Source organism: Ochlerotatus camptorhynchus, unplaced genomic scaffold (assembly GCF_037179485.1).
Source record: "Ochlerotatus camptorhynchus isolate MF236.1 unplaced genomic scaffold, CSIRO-AGI_Acam_v1.1 ptg000025l, whole genome shotgun sequence".
Lineage (NCBI taxonomy): Eukaryota > Metazoa > Arthropoda > Insecta > Diptera > Culicidae > Ochlerotatus > Ochlerotatus camptorhynchus.
In genome coordinates, this window is record NW_027040517.1 from 299,392 (window position 1) to 324,746 (window position 25,355).

Consider the following 25,355-nt stretch of genomic DNA (forward strand, 5'->3'; position numbering starts at 1 on the left):
GTTTCTTTGATCTTGACTTAAACTCTTAGAAACTTATCCCAGAAGACAGTGGGAAGCACCGGTACCGCCAAGTTGGTCATCTCAATCGGTGCCACCGCTTGACTGATGAGCTGTCGTCCCACATTGACAAATCAATTTGAATAAAAATCTAGCTGCAAAAATCGCGTTGCCTTTCGTTTCCTGTCGCAAGGTGTGAATAGTATATTTTAAAGTGGGTTCGTAAAGAGGTCGTTCCAGAAAACTTCAAAGTGCATTGAGTGCGAGTTTCTATATCCTACGAGTTTTTAAAGATACGAGGCATTCGAGATGGTTCTGATGAACTATGATGGAAACGCTGACTTTCCATAGAAAGGAACTCAAATGATCATAAAGACAGTTCCAGAGAACAGAATATTTGTCCTTTTCATTGAAATTTTTTAATTAGTTATTGTATCTATTTTATTTGTTCCCTGGATCCTTTTGATTTATCCCTAAGCATGCTATATTTACTCACGAAATCTATTATCTTTGATCAAGGTTGGCTGAATTTGATCTTGATATTTACCTCATGAACTCTGAAACTGAAGCCATAGGAAAAACCTTGGTTGTCAATAAATGCCATTAACGATCATTTTGTTATGTATGGAAGTCTTTTAAGATTATCTCTGGAATATTTAAAATTGTAATCTTCTTTAGTCTTCCAATGAGCTTAAAATCTAAAATCTATAATTGAAGTCTATTTAAATTAACTGAATATAACGACGCCAGTGGTGAAGTGTTATGCGTGTTTACCTCTCACCCCAGCAGGCCTGGGTTCAATACCAGTTGGTGCCGCCGGGACGTTCTGAGGCATAACATCTCTGATCACGCCAATGTAAGTAAAGTCGTTGGTCCCCGATTCATGAGTTTATTAATCGATAGGTAGGGTCCAGGTGTGAGAGCTGCCTCCCTGGCGTCGGTAGCATTGGTGCTCAGCACGGAAAACAAGATCGAGGGAGAACAAATCAAAGAAAAAATAACTGAATATAAACTTCAGTCGGCTACAGAGGCTTTACATTGCGGAATATTGTATTACCGGAATCATTAGTGCGAATAAAGATTGCTGACAGCATCACGCGTAGCACCCTTCTTCGGTGGTTCCGGATACAGCGAAGTGACAGGTAATTGTCATGTCTGGTGAGGACGGTAGAACAAAAGGACAAATGTGTAAACACAATAGAAGCCATACATGCTAATAAGCATGCTCATTCTCAAAAAGTGTTAAACTTAATTAAAAATGTATTTATCTTTAAGTAAAACCTGCCCTCGAAAAAAATTCAATAGAAAAAATGATCACTAAAAATTAATTTTAAGTCGGCTATTTTTGAAACTCTCAGGGAATTAATAAACAAATAATAGCTATGTTTTTGCAAATTGGGTTTATTCGACCTCCTCTCCTAGGCTATATTCCCACACCTTGGACTTAACGCTACCCATGAAATTCTGTTCAACACTTGCGCCATATTTCTTACATACTTTCATCCACTCTTTCTTCAAATCCTTGTAGCTTTTGAAGACTTTCCCTGAAAAGTTCTGGCGAGTTTAGCGAATTTGCCTCCTTCGGCACAAAAACAACATCGTTGGCTTCGTACCACTCAAACACCGGTTTCGCGTAATGGCACGATGCCAGATCCGGCCAAAACAGAGTGTCCCCTTCGTGGGATCGAAGGAAGTACAGCAGGCGGTTCTGGAGGCATTCTTCTTTATATATTTGTCCGTTGATGGTGCCGGTCGTTATGTATGGCTTGCTGAATTTACCGCACCCACAGATCTTCTGCCACACTAAGTACTTCTTGGCAAACTTGTCTATCTTCTGCTACCGAAACTTCTCCGGAACATCCAGGTAGGACTTGCCAACGAAAAACTGCAGGCCGGGGATGTGCTTGGCGTCCGATTTAATGTACATCTCGTCGTCCATTACGATGCATTTCGGCTGCACCAACCACTCGCGGTACAGCTTCTTGGCGCAGGATTTGACCACCGTATTCTGTTTATCGGTTCGGTTAAGCGCCTTTTATTACCTTGAAGACATGAAGTCCGTCCCACTTCATTGTCTGCTGGACGAATCAGACGGAAGAATTGACCTTCTTGGCCACGTCCCGAATCAAAAGGTTCGGATTGCGCTTGAAGTAATCCCTCACCTTCCTTGCGCTCGCGAGGTTGGTCGTCTTCGCGTTTCTTCCGCTGGGTTGTCTGGGTCTCCTTGAACGGTTTTACCACACGGGACACGGTCGAATTGTCGATTCCAAACTGTTTCGCGATCGACCTGTGGAACTGGCCTGGATTTTTCACGACCGTTCCCATAATTTTTTGTCGAAGCACTTCTTGCTTGGAAGCCATCTAGATAAACATTTGACAGATGGTGATGAGATTATGCACCATGTAAAATTACACTCTTAAACTAGTTTTACTCAAAATTTCAACAATTTTTACCCATGCAATAAAAAGTTATACACAAACGAAAGTGTTGCATTTTTTCGAGTACACTTTTTAGTATAAATACACCTATTAATTAAGTTTAACACTTTGTTGGAATGGCTAGCGTATAATCGTGTAAAGTACCTACGATCAAATTGGCAAGGAATTCAACTATTTACATTTGGGACCTACAGCTAACCTTATACTTTTGTTATCACTGCGTCTGAACTACACCCAATGTACTGATAGCTACTTCAGAGCACAGTCGGTTAACAAAATGAAAGCAAATCGATTTTGAAGTTTGCAGTTCCTATCATAATGAAAACTCATTTTGATTTCAATTGTCGCGACATAAGTCTGATTTCATATTGTGCTTTCATTATGCAGTCAAGACTTTTTAAATGAAAGCAACTTAACTTGAAGTTCTTCTGTTAACGTCTTGTTTTAATTTAATTTTAGTTCATCTGCCGTTGAACTAATGATTTGTGTTTATTTGTTTTGTTTAACACATTTTAGGTCATTCATGCACCGTTCGAAAAATTCATGTAAATTTCTGCGAGATATAGCGCACATAAAATTAACGCTAGATTTGACATAATTTTACGCGATATTTCGTGTAAATTTAAGCGCAATATCACATAAATTAGCAATATTTTATACAAGTTTGTAAACGATTTCACTGTTTATACCAAGTTTAGCTCAAAATTAAACGAAGAGAGATTTTACGCGATAGTTAAAATTCAGAATTTTTTCTGTGAACATGCATGGGTGCTAACCATTTACGCTAGGCCCGTAATAAGTAAAACATTATGAATGCAAAATCAGTAACCAAATTTATTTATTTGAAAGCAAGATCAGTTTTCCGTTTGCTTCAACAGCGTAAAATGTTGCTCTCATTTTTGCTGGGTTAACCGTTAACTCAATCAAAATGAGATCAACTCGAGTATTTAAAATACGTTACATCATAACTTGAAAACTTATTGTTAGCTACAACTAAGACTATTATACGAATGTAATATAATGAAGACAATGTATTCTACTTAGGAAAATTATATTCTCGCTATATCAACAACCGAATCGTAATTAATTCATTTGTGGCCGGGCGAGAATCATAACTTTGAAAACGTCCCGTTCTGCTGTTCTGCTCATTAAGTTCATACTTTTCCTTAAACTAGTTCACGGATCTCCATCTTTCTCAAAAAGATATACTTCTTAAAGTACCTATCTTAACAAAATAAAGTTGAAAACGAAAGTTAAACACGAAACTAATCTTTTTGGGAAAATTACACGTGGACATCAGATGAGAGGGATAGGGTTCGAGCCTATGTCCATGCATGTCCACTGTCCACGGAAGAGGAGTGGGAGTCAAAAATCATGCTTTTTCTGTCTACGTACCCGATGGCCCCGAAGGAGATTATAAATGTGGTTTTAATGTGGGAAATCTCAGACCTCGCTCGAGGAGGATTGGCAAATGCCCGTTTTTACAATCGCACGAAACTTTGAATATTGATCCAATTTAAACTGAATTAAGTTGCATGATATCACACACGAGCCATTCATAAGAGCCACATTGGAACGGGTTTTGTTCAACGATCTGAACGAAATTGCTTCAGCTTAGCTGCTTTACCAGCTGTGCTATAACTATGAGGGAAACCATAGCTGAAACCCCAACTTCACAACGCAATCGTCCAGACTGAAAACAATTTCAAAGAACCATTTTAAAGAATACCATTCTACCCGCAAGCTTTCTCGGGTCGGAAACCAACAGCAAATACAAAATACACTTGCAAAACTTTTCGACGATAATGAACTGGCAAATAGTTTTCCATTTTGCTAACAATTCCCGCTCACAGGAGCATGTTTTCATTTCGGTCCATTTTTTTTTTCGCATTCCCTACCTAGCCATTCTAGAATCGACTAGCCATCTGTGCGAATTCAACGGTGCTATTCTCAACCTCAACTCCCACACTAGCGAGTGAACGGGGCCACCGTTGTTGTAGAACCCCCCGTCCGCCGTTTTTGGTGGGAGAGGGCCATACCATTAGTAGCCTGTACGTTTTGATCTAGTTTTCCACACTCGACCTTCTTCCGTCCGTCGCTCGGTCATACGAACTCATTGAGCGTGCGCCCCCTTTTGCTCCCACTGGTGCTTTTTATCGCTTTATATGCCCTGAAACCAGGACTCGTGAATACCGTCATAAAGTTTCATACCGGCCTAGAACCATTCAATCTCCCAGCCAGTGTCCAGAATAAATATAACGATAGGGGCAAAATTGCCGGCGGGTGAAATTTGGTAGAAATAATTGAACGTTGTTCGTCTCTGGATGGCCCCGACCATTTCCATAGGAATGGCAATATTTTTGACTGGAAACAAAGCGAACTGGAAAACATCGTTGACGGTAACGAATGCTTTTCTGCTGCTGCGAGTCGGTACATTAAATTCTAAACAAATGTAGGTACCTACTGCATAAAGTGGAAAACAATGAATCGGTTCTCTTTAAACTTGACCTGCAAGCTTTTTCGGGGAAGGATGCTCCACGTGTGGGATGTGAGTGAGATTTCAGGACAACGGAAGTGTGTTTCGCAGAAAACAGAAGGTTTGGAGCTGGGTTTCTAGGATGATGATGAAGATTAATGTCAGCTAAGTTTAAAAGAATGGCAAAAAAGGAATCAAGCATTTATTTGACGTTAAGATGGTATTATGGTTATAACGGAGAAGCAGTTTGACAGTCATGTCATAAGAAAACCGATTCTTATTATTCATTTATTGTTGCTGGTATTAAAGCGTTTATTTCGGAAAATTTATTATTATTTTACATTGTTGACGTAACCATTTTTTGTCTACTTGTTACCTCAACGTCCTTGATTCGCAGTTAATCAAAACTAATTTGAAAGATGAAAGATCTTTTGCTTCAACTCAACAATTGGTCACCAAAAAGCTCAGATATATTGGCAGACCAACGTATACAATTAATTCAGAAGTTCAGAAAAGTTTAGTTACTAAAATTTATGATTGAACGTAAAATGAAAATGATTTGCTTTAGTAGAAGAAATATAATAAATTTAAAAATATATCAAATATTGCCACAGCCGCAGACCCCCATTGTTGGGGGAGGGAGGTGTTGTCTCCCTCCTGAAATCCACCCCTGCCCTGGACCACTGTGCAGTGTGAGGAGTGGAAATATGTAAATTGCACAGCTCGAAAAAGTAGTGTAAATTTCTGTTCAATATAATGCACATAAAAGGAGCGTCACATATCATATAAGTTTACATTATAAACCGTGTAAAGTTCTGAGACTTTTCATGAAATGTTGCAAATATTGTAAACAAAATTCTATCTCTGGAAACAACATTGCTTACTAATGAAACACAAGTTTACGTGAATGAATTTTTACATCACAATTAAAATTCAGAATTTTTTGCTGTGTGGATAGAGAAAAGTATTTATGATTTTTGTCATGATACTTTAATTTATGGCCCATAGTGCTCTGCGGAGATTGGATTGAGGAATCTCTTTCGCATAATTTCAATCGTCGCATGCAGTCCCATCACGGTGGATAGGATACCTTAGGCCATGCACCTACTGTCTCCGAAACCTTCAAATTGTTACAGAAACCTAGAGTGAAAGATTACGAACTGATTTTATGGCAACGACTTTTAGCGCTAAACAACGGCCAAGAATTGGAACATGGAATGTACTGACGCTAGCCCAACAGGGTAAACTGGCACAACTCGCCAGTGAGGCCCGCCGTATGAAGCTAGAAATCCTGAAGCTAGAACACAAGCTGCCTTCGAGACAGGTACTTTTATATTCTAGTATGGGAGGTGAAAACGCTCCGCGACATCGTGGAGTTTGCTTTCTGCTTAGCACCCAAGCACAGGCTGCGCTCATCAAGTGGAAACCTATCAATGAGTGAATAATCGTTGCCAGATTCAGAACACGGGTCCGAAACCTTACTCCATACCTTACATAAACCATAATCTAATGTTATGCGCCAACTGATGCTGCCGAATTGCAGGACAAAGGGAACTTTTACAGTCAACTGAATGCTGTCGTGGATAAGACTCCAATAGGTGATATAAAGATCTACACAGGCGAGTTCAATGCGAAGATCGGCTCCAAGAACTCGGACTATGAGCGCATTATGGGACACCATGTTCTCGGAGATGGATATACAGAGAACCAAATCGACCACATCTGCATCAGCCGAAAATGGAGAAGGAGCCTTCTTGATGTTCGGAATAAACGCAGCGCTGACATCGCGTCTGACCATCATTTCCTGGTCGGTGAGATCCGCCTACGCATTGCACGGGTTCAAAGGCAGGAGGAGAAACTCGGGCGGTGATTCAACACACGCCGACTGGAAGACCCAGCAGTGAAGAGATCGTTCGTCGATGAACTCGAGGCTCGCGCAGCTAATATCCCGAAAGCTGGCAGCGTAGAAGAACAGTAGACGAGCATCAAGAATGCCTTTGTTGAAACAAGCGAGAACAACCTGGATGAGCTGCGCACTCAGAGGAAGAAGTGGATCACCGATGAAACCTGGAGGAAGATCGAGGAGCGGAGAGAAGCTAAAGCCGCGATAGAGCGAGCAAGGACCCGAGTATTCGGCTCTAGAGAGGGAAGTTAAGCGTTCCTGTATACGGGACAAGCGAGCGTGGGTGGACTCCCTGGCTGATGAAGGGGAGAAAGCCGCAGTAACTGGTGATATCCGCCTCCTCTATGATGTTTCACGACGCCTGAGCGGGGCAAGGATGAACCCAAGGATGCCTGTGAAAGACGCGACTCGACAGTTGCTCACCGACCCCACTGACCAGTTGAAACGATGCACAGTGGGGAAAAATCGACCCAAAATCGCACATAATTAGACGGCGCACGGTAGGAGTTCTGCGAAATAGCCTATCTTATGTGAAAAAAAAATCGGAGAATCGATTGGTGATGGTCCCGTTTAGGGTTGACTTCGGGAAGTGGTCCGTTTTGCCCGATTTACCCCTAATATTGGAAGAAAAATATAATTATCATCCAGAAATTGAGCTTGGTGCGCTTAGATTGAACCAATGTAAACTTTATCCTTGTAAAAAGAGCTGGGGAGTTGAATGGAGCTACTTTTACTTTGATCAGACGTCAGGAAGTGATCCATTTTACCCGATTTCCCCTCGACCTATAAAAACAAGATTAAACACACGGAAAGCAGAATTTGACGGACAAAATATTGAACTTTATGCACTTTACTATTGTACAATTATCCAAGGAATCGAATGGTGTGAAGTTCGCCATGTGGTGACCACTGTAAAATCCCATTTCACCCTGTACTCCCCTCATACCTAAACAAACTCATGTATCATGTGGTTTTATACATTGGCTTCATTAATACGACACGCACTTGAACTGTACTTATGTAAAAATGTCCGGAGAATCAAATGCTGATGGTCCTGTCGTGGTCAAAATTCAGGAAATGGCCTATTTTGCCCGATCTCCCCTCAAATTAAAAAACCTATATAAATCAAGGGGAAATTTTAATTGGTATTATAATCAATGAACCAATATGCACTTAATCATCGTAGAATTATCAAAAGAATCGAATGGTACGAGCCCCATATTATGGTGACTTCTGCAAAACTCCATTTTACCCTATATTCCCCTCAAACTTGAACAAATTCATACATCATGTGGTTTTATAAATTGGCGTCATTAATATTACACACATTTGCACTGTACTTATGTAAAAATGTCCGGAAAATCGAATGATAATGGTCCCATCATGGTCAGAGTTCAGGAAATGGTCTATTTTGCCCGATGTCTCCTCCAATTGTAAAACCTATATAAATCAAAAGTAAATTGAATTGACACTATAATTTTTAAACCTATAAGCACTTAATTATCGTAGATTTACACAAGGAATCGAATGGTGCGAGCCCCGTCTTATGGTAACTTTTGCTAAACCCCATTTCACCCTACACTCCCCTCATACTTAAACAACTCATATATCATGTGGTTTTAAAGATTAGCATCATAAATATTACACTGACTTGTTTTGGACTTTTGTAAACATGTCCGAAAAATCGAATGGTGATGGTCCCTTCGTGATCAAACTTCAGGAAATGGTAAATTTTGCCCGATCTCCCCTCCAATTTAAAATCCTATATAAATCAAGTGTAAGATAAAATTGACACTACAATTTGTAAACCTATAAGCACTTAATTATTGTAGAATTATTCAAGGAATCGAATGGTTCGAGCCCTGTCTTAATAATGGTGACCTCTGAAAAACCACATTTTAACCTATACTACCCAAGCTTGAACAAATTCATATACCATGTGGTTTTATGGATTGGTGTAATCAATATTACACTTGCTAGCACTATAGTTATGTAAAAATGCTGGCCGGTATTCAAACCCAGCCCCCCAGCATGGTCTTGCATTGCAGCTGTGTCTTTACCGCTGCAATGCAAGACGGGGGGCTTAAAACAAACGATCAATTTTAATGTAACAAACCAGACAAATTCGCTTTAAGGATTTGACAATTATAGGGTTTTATGCTCCGAAACCATGACATCCAGTAGCATCAACAAAAGAAAACAAAACAAAGCGTTTTAAGGCAGTTTGAATTGAAGTATTTTTATTTGAATTTTGTTTCAAATATGTTAACAAATCGTGATATAGATCAGTGCACGGTCCCTAACCTCACTTTTTGCTCCCTATCATTTTGCTTCTGAGTAAAAGAGATAGCAACGAATGGGAGCCAAAACAAACCACCCAAAACTGTCAAAACTTACGGGTGAGAGAAGAGTGCGGCAAATCTTCGTGAACTGATCAATTGTGAAAATATTTTTAAACTCAGATCGTAGCAAAGCTCGGCTCATTTAGCTCATTGTAGCAACTTCCGGTGAAAGTGAACAGTTGGTTCGACGAGACGTTGATAATTGGGTCCGTGGATTTCTTCGACGTTGGAGGAAAGTACATGGATATACCAAATTCTTTTCTACTCAGTAAACATGGCTGGATACAGTTTACTTGGTGAGTAGCAATGTACATATTCAGAACTTAATTGTGGGTTCAGTGCTACTACACAAGGCACTTGTTAATTCTAAATGGCGATTACTATTATTCTTATTCAAATTCCCATGCAACTAAAACATTTATTTAGAAAAAAAAGGACAGATTTAATCCCTAGGAACCAGTATTGTGCATCTTCTTATTTTAGGGTTTTCGCTCTTCTTTTGCAAGCATTTTACCATTTATATATATACATATTTTTTAGAGTTGCTGCCATACAAAGATTTCTTGTAACACCCTTGACTATCAGTTGGAGGGTAAGCCCCTAATTTGGTCTACCTTTATGTATGCATAGTTATGCAGAGGTATTAAAGTTATGGAGAGGTATATATGTAGACTGATGAATAATTTAAAACCTTTGCTCCACAGTACTTAAACGGTTCCATATCGGGTCCTGAGTAGTTTCTTAAAATTTGAATTCGTTTGGCTAAAAACCCAACAAACAATTTGAGTTGATTTACAGCTATGTCAGCAATTTTTTAGCTGAAGAAGCTTATTTTTTCCTGAATAAGCTCTTATCAAACATTCAATGTTTGTTGGGAACTGACTGAGCACAAACCATTTTAAGTTTGTGAGAGAATCAAACTTTTTATTCATTGCCTTCTACCAAAGACACTATATCAAACGGACCGGAAACCATTTTTCTATACATCTATGATCTGATAGAAAGTTGGAAAGCTGTTCTTGTAGGACATTTTCTCAGCTAAAAATTTGGTGGAGATCGTTTTTACATGTGGCCAAATGCGTCGCATATACACAGCAAAAAAATAATTTTTATATCACGTCAAAGTGGATGCACTACAATCATGTCGAAAATATGGTTTAATATTACTTGCTAAAAAGGACAAAATTATCATTAATACAATGCATGAACTGACAATACGCTGCTTTTACTGCATTTGTTTATTTATGTGGTCATAAAAATTACATGAAATTTTCGACATGATTGTAGTGCATCCACTTTGATGTGATATCAAAATTATTTTTTTACTGTGTACCTACCAACGTAATATACGTTTAAAGTTATTGGTTAGATAAAAACAGACAAATAAGACAAATAATGGTTAGAGCCCTGTATTATGAGTGACGACATCTCATTTGACAGGTCTTCTTCTCGATTGGAACGACGTTTTCCATGCAGTTGACAGACAATCAATTGATTTAATTTTGATACAGGCATTCCAGTAATGATGAACAACTTTTGGCAAAGAAGTCCAATTGGTTTGCGGTCTTCAACGAAGTTGTTCTGCATAGTTTACTTAATCTAAATCCAAGATATGATCAATATCCTACGCAACCAAATTCGTTCAAATTTGGCACAGTTGTTGAAGACCTCAATACACATGAAAAATGCAGGGGGTGAGAAAAAGAAAAAAAAAACAGGCGAATAAGGCTAATACTATGTTTATTAATATCTAATTTCTAACATTTTGTATCTGCAAATTAATATAATAGTCAAGCCGTGCATCGCCTTCACACCTACACAACATCGCACACACTTCACACCAATCTATGAACGCAACGCCGGCACCACCTTCCTCACCGCAAACATCCCGTGGTGCTAAACGTCGTCTATTCAATAACCTCTCCGAGAGAACGAAAAATGAACAAAGTCGGATTTTGGCCAGGAAGGAACCTTTGGACAAATTACAACGATCAGCGGAAAAAGCTGCTCGCCAAAACGCATGTTACTCTATGGCCAAGTTGCTGCTCAACCTACGAGAAGGTGGTGAGCAATGTGCAGCTGAGTGCTTGAAATCGATCAATACCGCCCACAATATAGAAAAACCATCCACTGAAGCGTCTTTGATGCTTAAAACGAGACTCGGATTGAGCAAAAGTAAATACGAAGGCATTGAGCACTTCACAAAAGGCGTCTTTGGGATCAAGGTGCTCTTACCTTGGAAGGATATTGTGGAGCATCGGAACAACATCATTCCTCGTATATCAATCCCGACCTGGCAAAATGGATACCTTATTTGCACGGTAACTTTACGGGATATGGCGTTTTGTGATGTTACTCGCATTACAGAAATAGCTGAAGTAGAGCATAAGTTGGCCGCCCATATGGAAAGTACTCCAAATGACATTGTTAATTGTACTCTCTACATGTCTGCTGGAGTTGATTCTGCTACGGGCTTTAGCCATTACAATCAACAGAACATTTTACGAAAGGACGATTCTCTGCTTACCGAACATTCGATGTCCTTGATGCTGGTTGTTGAAACTGGGGAAAGTTTTTGGATTAATCCAAACCCTCATCTGACACGTTCTGTAGGGCGAAGTCGATGAGATGGCAGAAGGAAACTGACGACGTAACTCGTGACATCTTTGAACGTTTCTACGCTGAAGTGGATGAGATAAATAGTAATCCCATCGATGTGGTCAGTAAACAGGGCGTTACCTTACGTATAACCGTATCAGCTATTTTTGCGATGGTGGACGGTAAGGCAGCTAATGCCATAGTAATAAACCGGAATACTCATGCTTGTCCTCTTTGTGTATTTGCTGATTCTCGTATTGGACCATCTCTGTTCCATGCGAGACTTAATACAGTTGAGTGGATGATTCGGGTTTCAGCCCAAAAGCAAACCAATAAAGGGTGATACGGTCAAAATTTGGTCAAGGGAAAACGCGTGTAAATCGGTGAAATCGTTTATTTAAAAAATCAAATTAAATTTCTTTTTCAAGTTCAATTAGTATAAAATTCAGGAAAAATATTCAGTTAGGCTTCCGCTTTTCCAAATCCGAATTGCCGGGCCTTACGCTTGACCCCTGCCATCAGATTTTGTACAGCCACCTTGTCCACCTTCTTCGCCGCAGAAAGCCAGTTTGCCTTGAACTGCTGCTCGCCCTTAGCAGTTTTTTTGGTCTTCTTTAGGTTCCGCTTGACAATAGCCCAGTATTTCTCAATTGGGCGGAGCTCTGGCGTGTTGGGAGGGTTCTTGTCCTTGGGAACCACCTGCACGTTGTTGGCGGCGTACCACTCCATGGCCTTTTTACCGTAATGGCAAGATGCCAAATCCGGCCAAAACAGTACGGAACAACCGTGTTTCTTCAGGAAAGGCAGCAGACGTTTATTCAAACACTCTTTCACGTAAATTTCTTGGTTGACAGTCCCGGAAGCTATGAAAATGCTGCTTTTCAAGCCACAGGTACAGATGGCTTGCCAAACCAGATATTTCTTTGCGAACTTTGACAGTTTCATGTGCTTGAAAACATCTGCTACCTTTCCCCTTCCTTTTGCCGTATAAAACTCCTGTCCCGGAAGCTGCTTGTAGTCGGCTTGGACGTAGGTTTCGTCGTCCATTACCACGCAGTCAAACTTCGTCAGCATCGTCGTGTACAACCTCCGGGATGGCGCTTTGGCCGTCGTATTTTGTTTATCATCGCGATTTGGAGTCACTACCTTCTTGTAAGTCGATAGTCCGGCTCGTTTTTTGGCTCGATGCACGGTTGTAGACGATACACCCAGCTTATTTGCGGCATCTCGGAGAGAGAGGTTAGGGTTTCGCTTGAAACTACCGGCAACTCTCTTTGTCGTCTCAGCGGCTTCCGGTTTTCGATTTCCCCCCGATCCAGACTTCCTGGCTGTCGACAAACGTTCCCCAAACACTTTAATTACATTTGTAATTCACTTTTAGCGATTTTGCCAACTTTGCGTGCGAGTAGCTCGGATTTTCGCGATGCGCGAGAAAAATTTTGATACGCTGCTCTTCTTGCTTGGACGGCATTTTGACAACTGAAGAGTGAATTCCAAAATCAAAATAGGAGCAACATTCTACACACACACACCTTCAAAATGAGGGGTGTTCAGGTTTTTTAAATGCAAAATTGAAAGAAATACGTCAAGTTGATATTGACCAAATTTTGACCGTATCACCCTTTAGTAGTCTCTGTCAGGCTCATCCAATTGTTAAGCAAAAAGCTCGGGAAATTGCAGACCAACTTGAGAATGCATTTAAGTTGAGCGTGAATCGACCAAAAATTGGTGGCAGCGGTAGCAGTAACAACGGCAACATGGCGCGACGTCTTCTAGCAGATCCAGTAAAGTTCTCCAAAATTCTTGGTATCTCGGAAGAACTGGCCAATCATGTGCGAGTAATTAGCAGCTTAGAGGTTTCTTCAAAGCATCTCAATGCTGAAAAGTAAAGGAGCTTTACAACAAAATGGAGGAACTAATCATGACTGAATTTGATTTCGTGAAACGACTACCACCATCCGTACATAAGTGCAAACATCTACCGGATCTCATCAACAAACTGGTAAACTTTCATTCTTAAAAGATATACAGTGTATCTCAAAATTGAGCGTACACCCTAATGGACTATTTTTTGAAACATGGTGATTAGATGTTTTTTTTTTTCAATCTTTGCTGGTGGTTGAACATATGTTTTTTGATTTATCGCTATAGTTTTGGACTTTATTGGAAGAGCCTGTATGAAGTTAGATTTATTTTAGTAAAACGCTCGATTTTCAACTTTTTACCTAGTGGATGAATTTTAGTCAAATTAGTGGCATATGAATGATCCTTATCACTACTAAAAATGAGCAAAATTTCAAGAAGTTATGTTCACTTTATTTCAAGAAAATAAGGTTATTCAAGAAAGAGCGTTTTCCTTAAATGGCTCTAACTTTTTATAAACTCAACCAAATATGTCCAATACTGTACTAATAATTGATAAATGTATGATGAGTCAGCAGCCAAAAATTTAAAGACGTATCTTTTCAACTTGTGCGTTTAGAGCCGTTTTTCTAAAATTTAAGTACAGCTGTACGCTCAATTTTGAGATACACTGTATCTAAAACCTGCGCAATTTGTTTGGAATGATTTCATAACACTTAACAAGATTTTTTCTTTTCAATAGCCATACCCTTTGAGCTTTATAGATGAACAGTCTGGAGAGAGGTGCCATAAGAGATATAAGCATGCGCGACCATTTCTTGCTCGAAAAACTTCACCGGAAGACAACATTCTGGATATGATGCGGCTGTCTTTGGCATGGTCGGATCCAAAGATGTCACATCTGGAAGCACATTCCAAAGGCTTAACTAGAAATCGAACTGCCGAGGAGGATTTCTCTAAGCAGCTGGCATTTTATTATACCAACACTAAAGCAACCGATGATTTTGCCGACGGCAATTTAATGGATTCTGATGGAAGCGATGCTGATGACGATGATGCGGAGTAAAACGAACTACGGTACTCGATGTTCGATTTAATACATTATTTTTTTCAAAGGTCCGAAAGGACCTAAATCTGTGTTTTATTATTGAGGAAATCTTCTAAAAAATCGGGTAAAATGGATCACTTCCTGACGTCTGATCAAAGTAAAAGTAGCTCCATTCAACTCCCCAGCTCTTTTTACAAGGATAAAGTTTACATTGGTTCAATCTAAGCGCACCAAGCTCAATTTCTGGATGATAATTATATTTTTCTTCCAATATTAGGGGTAAATCGGGCAAAACGGACCACTTCCCGAAGTCAACCCTAAACGGGACCATCACCAATCGATTCTCCGATTTTTTTTCACATAAGATAGGCTATTTCGCAGAACTCCTACCGTGCGCCGTCTAATTATGTGCGATTTTGGGTCGATTTTTCTCCACTGTTGGTTTGAGCACTTTGAACAATTTCTAGAAGTTTTAACGGTCAACCAACCATCAACATCTCGCCATGATCCGCCAAGGGTGAGGCGTGTTACTCGCGTCAACACTGAAGCTCCATCATTGCAGCAGATACAAGCATCCATCCGAAGTATGAAGTCCAACATAGCCCCGGGGGTCGATCGCATATCAGAGATGCTCAAAGCTGACCTCATGCTATTCTCACAACTGTTGCATCAACTTTTCGTCAATATCTGGGACACCGCGACTTTTCCGGCCGACTGGATGCAGGGCGTCTTGGTAAAAGTTCCCAAGAAGAGGGATCCAACTGTATGCGACAACTGGCGAGGCATCATGTTACTGTGTATTGTTCTCAAAGTTCTGTGTAAAGCGAGAGCAATACAAAGAACCGGTGCGTTGAAGTTAAAATGCAATCAAAAGAACTTAAAGTAATTTATGTGTTCTGAAGTAGTACTGACGGTAATTAAAATTATGTATCCGTAATTAATGTAATTAAAAGTATTGAAAATGTAATTAATGTACTTTAATTACTAAATTTCAACTGTTATTAATAAAGTTAAATAGTAGTTAATGTTCTACATTGTGTAATTAACGTAATTGAAGCAGTAGTTAGTGGAATTAATTTAAGTACAGCCGTTGCCTTCGTTGGAGTTAAAGGTTATTGCGTGCCCCTAGGTGTAAAGTTATCCTCAATCGGATACAGGAGAAGATCGACGTGACTCTCCGATGACAGCAGGCAGGATTCCGTGCAGGAAGAGTCTCTGTACTTGGTATTCATTGACTACGAAAAAGCTTTCGACCGACTAAACCACGAAAACTTGTAGGGCAATCTGAGACTCAAGGGAGTCCCTGATAAGATCGTCAATCTCATCGAAGCGCAGTACGAGGCTTTCTCATGCAGAACGGATCTTTGTCTGACCCGATTCGGGTAATCGCGGGTGTGAGGCAAGGATGTATATTATCACCGCTACAGTTCCTCATCATAATCGACGAGATCATGGTTGGAGCCGTTGACCTTGTACCAAACCGTGGGTTGCTGTGGCAGCCTATTACTATGGAGCATCTCGACGACTTCGATTTGGCTGAGGATGTTGCGTTATTAGCACAACGGCGCTCTGACATGCAGATTAAGCTCGACGACCTTGTGGAACGCTCCTCTGAAGTAGGTCTAACCATCAACGTTAACAATACCAAATCGTTGGATGTCAACACGGAAAACCGTTCCAATTTCACGGTAGTTGGGCAGGCAGTGGAGAAATTCGAAAGCTTCCAATATCTTGGCAACCAGATAGCGTCGGACGGCGGCACCAAGAGCGACATAGGTGCACGGATTAAGAAGGCGAGGGCTGCTTTTGCCAGGTTGCGAAATGTATGGAGAGCTAATCAGATCAGTCGACGCACCAATATCAGAATTTTTAACTCAAACGTGAAGTCTGTGCTGTTATACGCCAGTGAAACATAGTGTGTGTATCAGCGGAGAACACTCAGAAGCTGCAGGTGTTTATCAACCGATGCCTGCGGTACATAATTCGTGCCTGGTGGCCCCACAATTGGATCTCAAATTCCGAGCTTCATCGTTTGTGCCATCAGAAGCCGATAGAGACAGAAATTCATGAACGGAAGTGGAGGTGGGTTGGCCACACACTACGACGGAGCGGAAACGAAATCTGAAAGTAAACACTGGACTGGAATCCAGCAGGACATCGCAGCAGAGGCAGACCCAGAGGCTCGTGGTGGCGGAGCCTAAACAGTGAAATTAAGAACGTTGACCGAAATTTTCTAGTAATCGCCCAGGATGGAAATCTTTCACAAAGGCCCTTTGCACCCCTGGAGGTGCGCAGGATGGTTAAGTAAGTAAGTGCATGCTATGGTAACACTTGTTTTGAGGCTATGTTGCCTCAGAATTCCATGAAATAACTGTAAGATCTCGAATCAAGCGATTTATTCTGATATAGAATACCAGTGAAAAATGAGCTCACAGCTTGAGCCTGCTTTTTCTTCGAATATTATATTCGCATCGTATTTGCATTAAGCAAGTCGTACAAATTCGTACGTGGTACAAGTCCTAGACTCAACGGCGCCGGTGGTGTAGTGGTAAGCGTGATTACCTCTCACCCCAACAGGCCTGGGTTCAATCCCAGTCGGCGCCGCCGGGATGTTCTGAGGCATAACATCTCTGATCACGCCTTCCTTCGGATGGGAAGTAAAGCCGTTGGTCCCCGGTTCATGAGTTGATGGGTTGATAGGTAGGGTCCAGGTGTGGGAGCTGCCTTCCTGGCACGTCGGTAGCATTGGTGCTCAGTACGGAAAACAAGATCGACGGAAAAAAACAAACCAAAGGAAAAAAAAAAAAAAAGCCCTTGACTCAGTGTATGAGAGTATTACCAGCTCCGTCCATGATTTTTAATAGTGAAACTGCTGGCAATCAACAACACAATTGAAACCTGTTCTCAGCCAAATTTTCTAGTATGTTTGAAGACGAGCAACTCTCCACTAATCTCATTACTTCCTCGGCCAGTAATGTTACTTTGGTCAATCAAACGCTTAGAGTTGTCGACGCCACTGCAGATAAGATTTCTAGAGCAGCATCTAAACTTAAGACTTCAACTAAGGCTGGTCGCGATGGTGTTCCGTCGATTATTCTTAAAGAGAACATCACTTGTCTTTTGATCTTTCAGCTCTCTCTTTCCAGCGGCATCCTTCAGTCTTGCTGAAAGAATGCGGATATATTTCCTGTTCATAAAAAGCGAAGCAAACGCGACGTAAACAACTACCGGGGAATCACGTCGCTGAGCGCTGTATCAAAACTATTTGAATTGGTTGTCATAGAGTAACTAAATACGTATTGCAAGCAATATCTAAGCATAGATCAACACGGATTCACAACTGGGCGTTCCACAACTACGAACCTGCTATGCCTAACGTCTAACATCACAGACAGTTATTTACGTTATTTACGTTATTCACGTTATTTACACAGATCTTACGGCAGCCTTTGATAAGCTGAACCACGAAATTGCAAAGCTTGATAGGCTAGGGATCGGTGGAAATCTTTTGAGATGGTTTCGTTCATAGCTCACGGAGCGCCAACTGACAGTAACTTTGGGTACTTGTCGCTCAGCAAGCTTCTGTGTAAAGTCCGGTATACCTCAGGGTAGCCATCTGGGACCATTGGTATTTCTCCTTTACTTTGACGATGTTCACCATTTTATCACAAGGCCACGGCCAAGGTATCGGTTGCAGACGATCTGAAAGTTTTTCTGCGCATCCGCTTACTCGCCGACTGCCGTTCTTTCCAAAATCAGATTGACATCTTTGCTGACTGGTGTAGTCTAAACCGACAGGTGCTCAACCCAGCTAAGTGTACAATCATTACTTTCTCACGAAAGAAACAACCGATTATTTTCAACTACAAACTACTATTCACGACCATTGAATGGCTGCATTGCGTGAAGGACTTAGGCATTTTTCTGAACTCAAAGCTGACATACTCACAACATATATCATATGTCGTCGGCAAAGCGTCCAGAACTCTTGGCTTTGTCTTCAAGATTACTATGAACTTCACAGACATTTACTGCTTGAAATCGCTCTATTGCTCTCTCGTACAGTCTTCGTTGGAATACTGCTCTGCAGTCTGGAGCCTCAACTACAATAATGGGGCCGAGCGAATTGAGATACCCGCTTCGTCTACCAAGCTACGAGAATCGCTGCTAATTGATCAATGTCGAGCCCTTACGTATCCACCCTTACGTAATCGACTGCGAGGCAATTCTGCAACAAGAGAACATTAATGTTCACTACGCAATAGTCTTATGCTGAGACTTCCACTTTTTCGAACTAATTATAGCTTAGGGAGCGCTATTTACGGCTTGCAGCGAGTGTTTAACCGAGTAGCGTCGATGTTCGATTTCCACTTGATACGGAATAGGGTAGAGCGCTACTTCGTCGTAATCACCCATTTCCGTTCTATCGATCAGAAAAGATCAATAATATCAATGATTTCACCGTGCGCATTTACGCTCATTGTTCTCAAAACAGAAGAAGCGCTCCGAGCGAATCCCCTTTTTCTACGTTTATCCGTAGGACGAAGAAAATCTAATGGCATTTCAATGCGTTAGGACGGAATTGAAACTCGTAGAACGAATTAAGAATCAAGAAGCAGCTATTTTTTTTCAAATCTTACGGTACGTATGGAAAGGTGAATAAATGAATCATCTTTGACAGAAATATTCCATTTTTAGTTTAAACTCGTTAAGAAAAGAGAGGTAAAGCGCGGGTTGTGCTTATTAGGACGGATTAGATCAAAAACCCCATGCTTCGCCGAAGATTCTCTGCCTTTTTGCTGACCGAAGACGCTTGACGCCCAACAGCTAAGTTTAAAATTTGATTTGATTGACAATTCTCTCCTTGTTATTTTCGTATGTAACTGTTGTATTTGTAGTCTGTATAATCTGTACTTTTTTACATTACATCATTGGAACTATTTCTAGTCTGTTGATGCAAACATAACAAATGAACAAATAAACAAATATTTTCAAGATGAAGCTAATAATCCATTTTTGCACTTATTTGACGTATACCTAAGTATTATTTGAGTCCATATTTCTTTATACATTTCCCATTATTTTCCCAATGGTCATGTTTTGACTATTAAAAACATAATAGGAACCTTCTGCTATAATTTACTGAATAAATTGGTTATTAAACGCGTTTTAATAATAACTTTCATATTCGGGAGTTTGAAGCAAAACGAGCACCAAAACAAGTTAACCTAAGCGTGCGCAAGCGGAACCGATTGCAAGGAATTTTGACGTCGGACTACGCATTTGTGCACTATACTGGGGTGAGATTTGTTTGGTATAAGGATGAGAATTGTTAATCAAAGGTTAACTATTTAAAATTATCAACATGTTTAGCTGTACTCAACCAATCACGTGCTTTCTCGCTATGACTATCGAGAGAATAAAGAGATGAGCTAATTGCGCGAGGTTATAAAAGAGAGCGTTTTGTGACAGTTTGCCTGTGACGGAGAAAACTCGACACACCGTTAGATGCTATTGAAGGTCGATTTTTATGGCTCGTTCCAACATCGAAATTAGCACCAAATGGTAGGACATCAGCAAAAATGGAGGACAGTTCAGTTGAGCGGCACAAGAATGCAATTTTCCTAACTAATGTTTGCTTTAAATTAATATCTCCATTAGGTTTTTGGTCTTCGACAAATTAAAAAAAAAAGCTTACACAATTAAAACGCTCTTCACACTAGGATTATATTGCCGAGCTTGACACCGGTTACTACCTAGGTACACTGAAAACGAATCTTACTAAAAAAGGAGGTTCTTTTACTCATTCGTATGGATAAATTTCTAAAAGCGTAGATTATTTATGCGCTGAGTGACCCACGCATTTAAAAATTTCTCCATACGAATGAGTAAAAGTGACTCACTATCTGAGTAAGTTTTGGTTTCAGTGTATTTATTTTTACTGAGATCTCAGCTATACTCTATTTTTTCCTTGATTTGTTTTCCGTATTGAGTACCGACCGACGCCAGGGGACAGCTGTCACACCTGCACCCTACCTATCGACCCATCAAATCATGGACCGGGGACCAAAAGGCTTTACTTCCCTTCTAAAGGAAGGCGTGATCAGCAATTCTCTTGTTTATTAGCTGAATCTCGGCATGTTTATTACTGAGACCCAGTAACATCTACCCTTTTTAAATGATTTTCAAAGACGAATGTAAGAACAATAAATATGGGAAAACTGATTTGAAATATGTCGCTTACCTTTTGAGTTTTTCTCGGAAGGTAAGCGACATATTTCAAATCAGTTTTCCCATATTTATTGTTCTTACATTCGTCTTTGAAAATCATTTAAAAAGGGTAGATGTTACTGGGTCTCACAACACAAAATTTCGCTTTTTTTGCCTCGAAGGTTGACTTGACCCCTTAAAGAGCAATACATCGTTTAATATTACGTTTCCATAGCTTCCGAGACCAGCAAAAATTATTAACCATTTTCTATATATATATCTGCTCCGCATATACCTTATATAAGCTTATGCATTAGAGTGATGCAAAATTTGAAATTTTCGCTCCACAATACTTAAACGATTCCAAATCGGATCCTGACTAACCTCCCAAAATTTGAACCCATTTGGTGAGAAACTGAGATGGCACATACCATTTGAAGTTTGTATGGGAATTACTATGGTAAAACCAAGATTTTTGTTCATTTCTATCTAATGATTCACCATGTCGGTCTGTTTCAAAAGCTTTTAACTTTACTTGTATAGCTACAACTTTGCTGAAGACCACTTTTTGATTAAATGCAAGGATCGAAAGTTATTAATGGTTCAATGCACTGATGTCTTATGATCATGCTCAATCAACTGCTCAGCAGGCAACATTGGTGTTTCTGGGGCGTTAAATAGGCCACAAAAATTATGGCTACTATGTCACACTGCAAAATACAGTGTTGCCTACAGGGCAGTTGCTTGATCATGTCATAAGTTTACCAATCTCTTAAATAATTAATAACTTTTTCCTGTCTCGTTTTACATAGCAACGATCTTGAACAAAGTTGTAGCTGAAAAAAATTTCTATAAGAATGGCTATAGAACTGTTTCGCAGCTCAATATGGAAAAAAAAAAAAACTAGAAGGCAATGAACAAAAAGTTGAGATTTCCCCTAGTAATTTACATGTAAACTTCAAATGGCTTGTGTGAAGCCTGTTTCTAACCAAATGAGTTGTAACTTTGGGAGACTAATCAGGACCCGATTTGAAACAATTTAAGCACTGTGGAGCGAAAAAGTCAAATTTTGCATCAGTCTATTATACATTCACCTGTATGTATGCGATGAGCACATGACCAAATATAAAAGGTTAGTAACTTTTTGCAAAGAAGTTGAATAAATTTGCGGTCTTCGACAAAGCTGTTCTGCATAGTTCTCCCAATCTAAGTCCCAGGATTGGTAGAAAATTAGGAATTTGTGAGTTTTTGACAAGCAAATTAATAGTTTCGTTCCGTTTTCCATACAAACTTTAAATTTCTCCCGCAATTTTCAGATAGTAGCCAATATCGCTCAAATTTGGCATAGTTGTTGGGGACCTCAATAGAGACAAAAAGAGCAGTGTTGATGAGAAGCAAGAAGTAGTTAATTTGCACGCCACACCCCAATGATCCATGGCTGTGGAGGCAGAGAGCAAAGGGGAAGTGAACATCCGCAAACGATTTATTGAAACCAAAGGACGCTAACAGTTTCAAAATAACTGTAAGGCACACTGCCACAGCAACTAACGTGACAAGAATTCCGTCGTCGGTAACGTCCGATCCGCTCAATTCACAGTTCTTGCGTCTACAGTAAAATGTTTAAAAACAATGGAGACGCGTGGTAAGGCATGACTGTGACTTCTTCCTGGCTTTGACGTTCTAAAACTTTTGCCTACTCGCAACACAGTGTTCTGAAGAACTTCCACAGTTATTAAATGAGACCTACTCCATACCAACGAATACATGAATTTGTATATTGTGTGGCAAAAACAATGAGAGTCCACGGATGTCATGAAAATTTTCTAAACGGAAAATGTTCTCGACCGGAGCGAGAATCGAACCCGCCGCCTCCGGCATGGTAATAACGGACCTTTACTGACTAGGTTATCTGAGGCCCCGGATTTTGCATACATACATTAAAATGATGAAAAAATGTCACTTTATGCAGCAAAAGCACAAACAGTCACAAATAAGCGTCTTACATATGCATGATTTATCGATTCAATAAAAACCAAGCGCATCAGCTGGTATAATTCGAAAAAAATATTGGTCAAACTGATCTCATTCCATGCCACCATCGCTGCACTGCTAGTATCTTCATCACAACACACAAATTACAGCCAGTAGTCCCATAAAATGACATTCAATCACAATCAGAACACCAGAGATGGTTTTATTTGATAATCGTGTCCGCATAACAATCAATTTCCTGTGCGTTGTCCCCGTTCACATCTCTACACTTCATAGTCGTCTCCACATGCATGCAGGTCAATCCGAGAGGAGATTTTTGATAACACCTTTTAGCATACGCTAACGTACACTTTTCACATACCTCGTTTCTGTGGCGACGGTAAATTGGTCGGTGATTGCTGCTGTTGTAATTCCTTTTGTTGTTGTTGCAGCTGCTGCTGCTGTTGTTGAGATTGCTGCTGAGATGTCACAACGAGCACATGCGCATTTAGGACCAACACGAGCAGGAAAACTTGTATCCATATTTTCCTTAATTTGCGTAAATTATTCACTCGCAGCTGCACTTTCTGCATCATCGTTTCTCGACACTGGCCAAAGCCTTTGATAGCGCTAAAATGGACAGAACTGGGCACGTTGGATATTTTGCTCCAAATTTACACTATAGCACACACCAAATCGCTTCCGGACAGGGTATTTTCCGGTTATGTGGAACAGCGAGTTATTCTTTCTCTTCACCCTTCTCGAGGGCTCCAAAGGGGTAGCAGAGGTTATCGGTATAAACACAACACTTCACTGACACACTCGAGGCTACGAGGCGTGATGACATTCAGCTGGCAGTGGAAAGCATACGAAAACACTAGTGCGAAAGGACACTCCACAGAGCAACCAAACAAGCACACACTTCTCTTTTTTGAGCAAAAGCACGAGGGGGAACAGAGAGAAAAGGCTTTTGCAAACATAAAATCATAACAACTCAAAATTTCGAAGAATTATTTTCTCTCATCCTGTGTGCTCTATTATTTATTTTGGCCCTTCTTTTTTGATCATTAGCCAGCACTCATCGATTAGGTTGAACTTGAGATTTTTCATGAAATTCCAGGCAACCCAGAAGAAGAAGCACTTTGATTAAATTCAGCAAAACATCACTTCCCCGTGGAATTCAATCTCAAAGAACACTTCCCTCGAATAAAACTTCACAACCCATAAGAAAAGCTGCGGAAACGGTGAAAAGGAGGAAAATTAAGCGTTTTCCATTATACGTTTTTCTTTGCTGATGCTAGTATCCATCTTCCATGCTTACTCAGAATTTTCCACCAACACACACAAAAATCCACCAACACAAACGGAAAGAGCCAATAGTTCACATCCGACTGATATCCTTGCCGTGGTTTCACTACTGGGGCGAGAGTGAGTACCGTCGCGAACCGAAGATCAAACTAGACTGAGTTTCGCCACCGGAGACGAGGCAGTTTTATCGTTCCGTTTCGTAAACCGAGTAACCGACACCCAGCGAGCACCAATCCTGGATCATCGGCCTGAAGGTCGTTGGAGTGACATGTGTAGCAATATGCTCACTCTCCGGAGTTCATCCTATTGAATTGAACCCTTGTTGTACCTAGCAGTTGGCCCCATTCACGAGTGTTGATACACACATTGCCGTTGATGAGGATGCTGTTCACCGAAATAGTGAATCATAAACAGCTGATGGTGAATGATTGCGCATGTTTCCCAATCAGCTGATCGTAGACGATGCTGCCACAGCGAGAGATGAATTCTGTTTTGAAAAACACGGACGGCATAAGGCTACCACTTGGAACCTATTTGGAATGAACTTGTCGTTTGAAAACATCGCTTCGATGTAATTTTTGGTGGTACATTCTAACGATAACGGGATCCGAGCGCGTAATCTTTAGCAGAATCCTGAGCTGCATATGCATGGTCGATGACATCGAATGAAATTTGAAAATCGCAAAAACAAAGGTAGTAACCTACTCATAGACTGAGTCAAAGGAGCTTAAGAAAAATGCATGGAGTCAGGCCCAAGAATGTACATCAATGAATGATATCTCATTTAACAGGTCTCATTGAGACAAGAAAAAGTTGGTATTGGGCGAAAACGTTGTAGCATGGGAGAAAAAAGTTATTGATACAGTAAGGGATCGTCCATTTATTATGTCACACTTTTAGGGCGGAGGAGGGGTTTTGGAAGCTGTGACGAGCCTTACAAAGAACAATTAAGGTCCATATAAAAAATTTGACAATGGGGTAGGGGGGGGGGAGGGTTGAAAATGGGCCAAATTTGCGTGACATAATTAATGGACCTTCCCTAAGGTTGACAGTTACGCAATGTGGGCGGAAGTGGAACGGAAACGGCAAGTTTAACAGTTGTCACAGATGACATCATGATGCATAACCGAAGTCAATTTAGTTCTAACCCAAGGGGTAGGTCACTCCGCCCACCAATCTTGGGTCATCTTTTTTATCAGT

The 25,355-nt window shown here is 40.5% G+C and overlaps 1 protein-coding gene across 1 annotated transcript in view; it reads right to left on the reverse strand.

Annotated features, from left to right (window-relative positions):
- LOC135707897 (uncharacterized) overlaps positions 1-24,293 on the reverse strand; it is a 197,624-nt gene extending 173,331 nt beyond the window's left edge. The window contains exon 1 of the mRNA XM_065229805.1: positions 23,230-24,293. Coding sequence (XP_065085877.1) covers positions 23,230-23,443 — 214 coding nt within the window. The 5' untranslated portion in view covers positions 23,444-24,293. The remainder of the gene's footprint in view (positions 1-23,229) is intronic.
- Between the last annotated feature and the right edge of the window lie 1,062 nt (positions 24,294-25,355).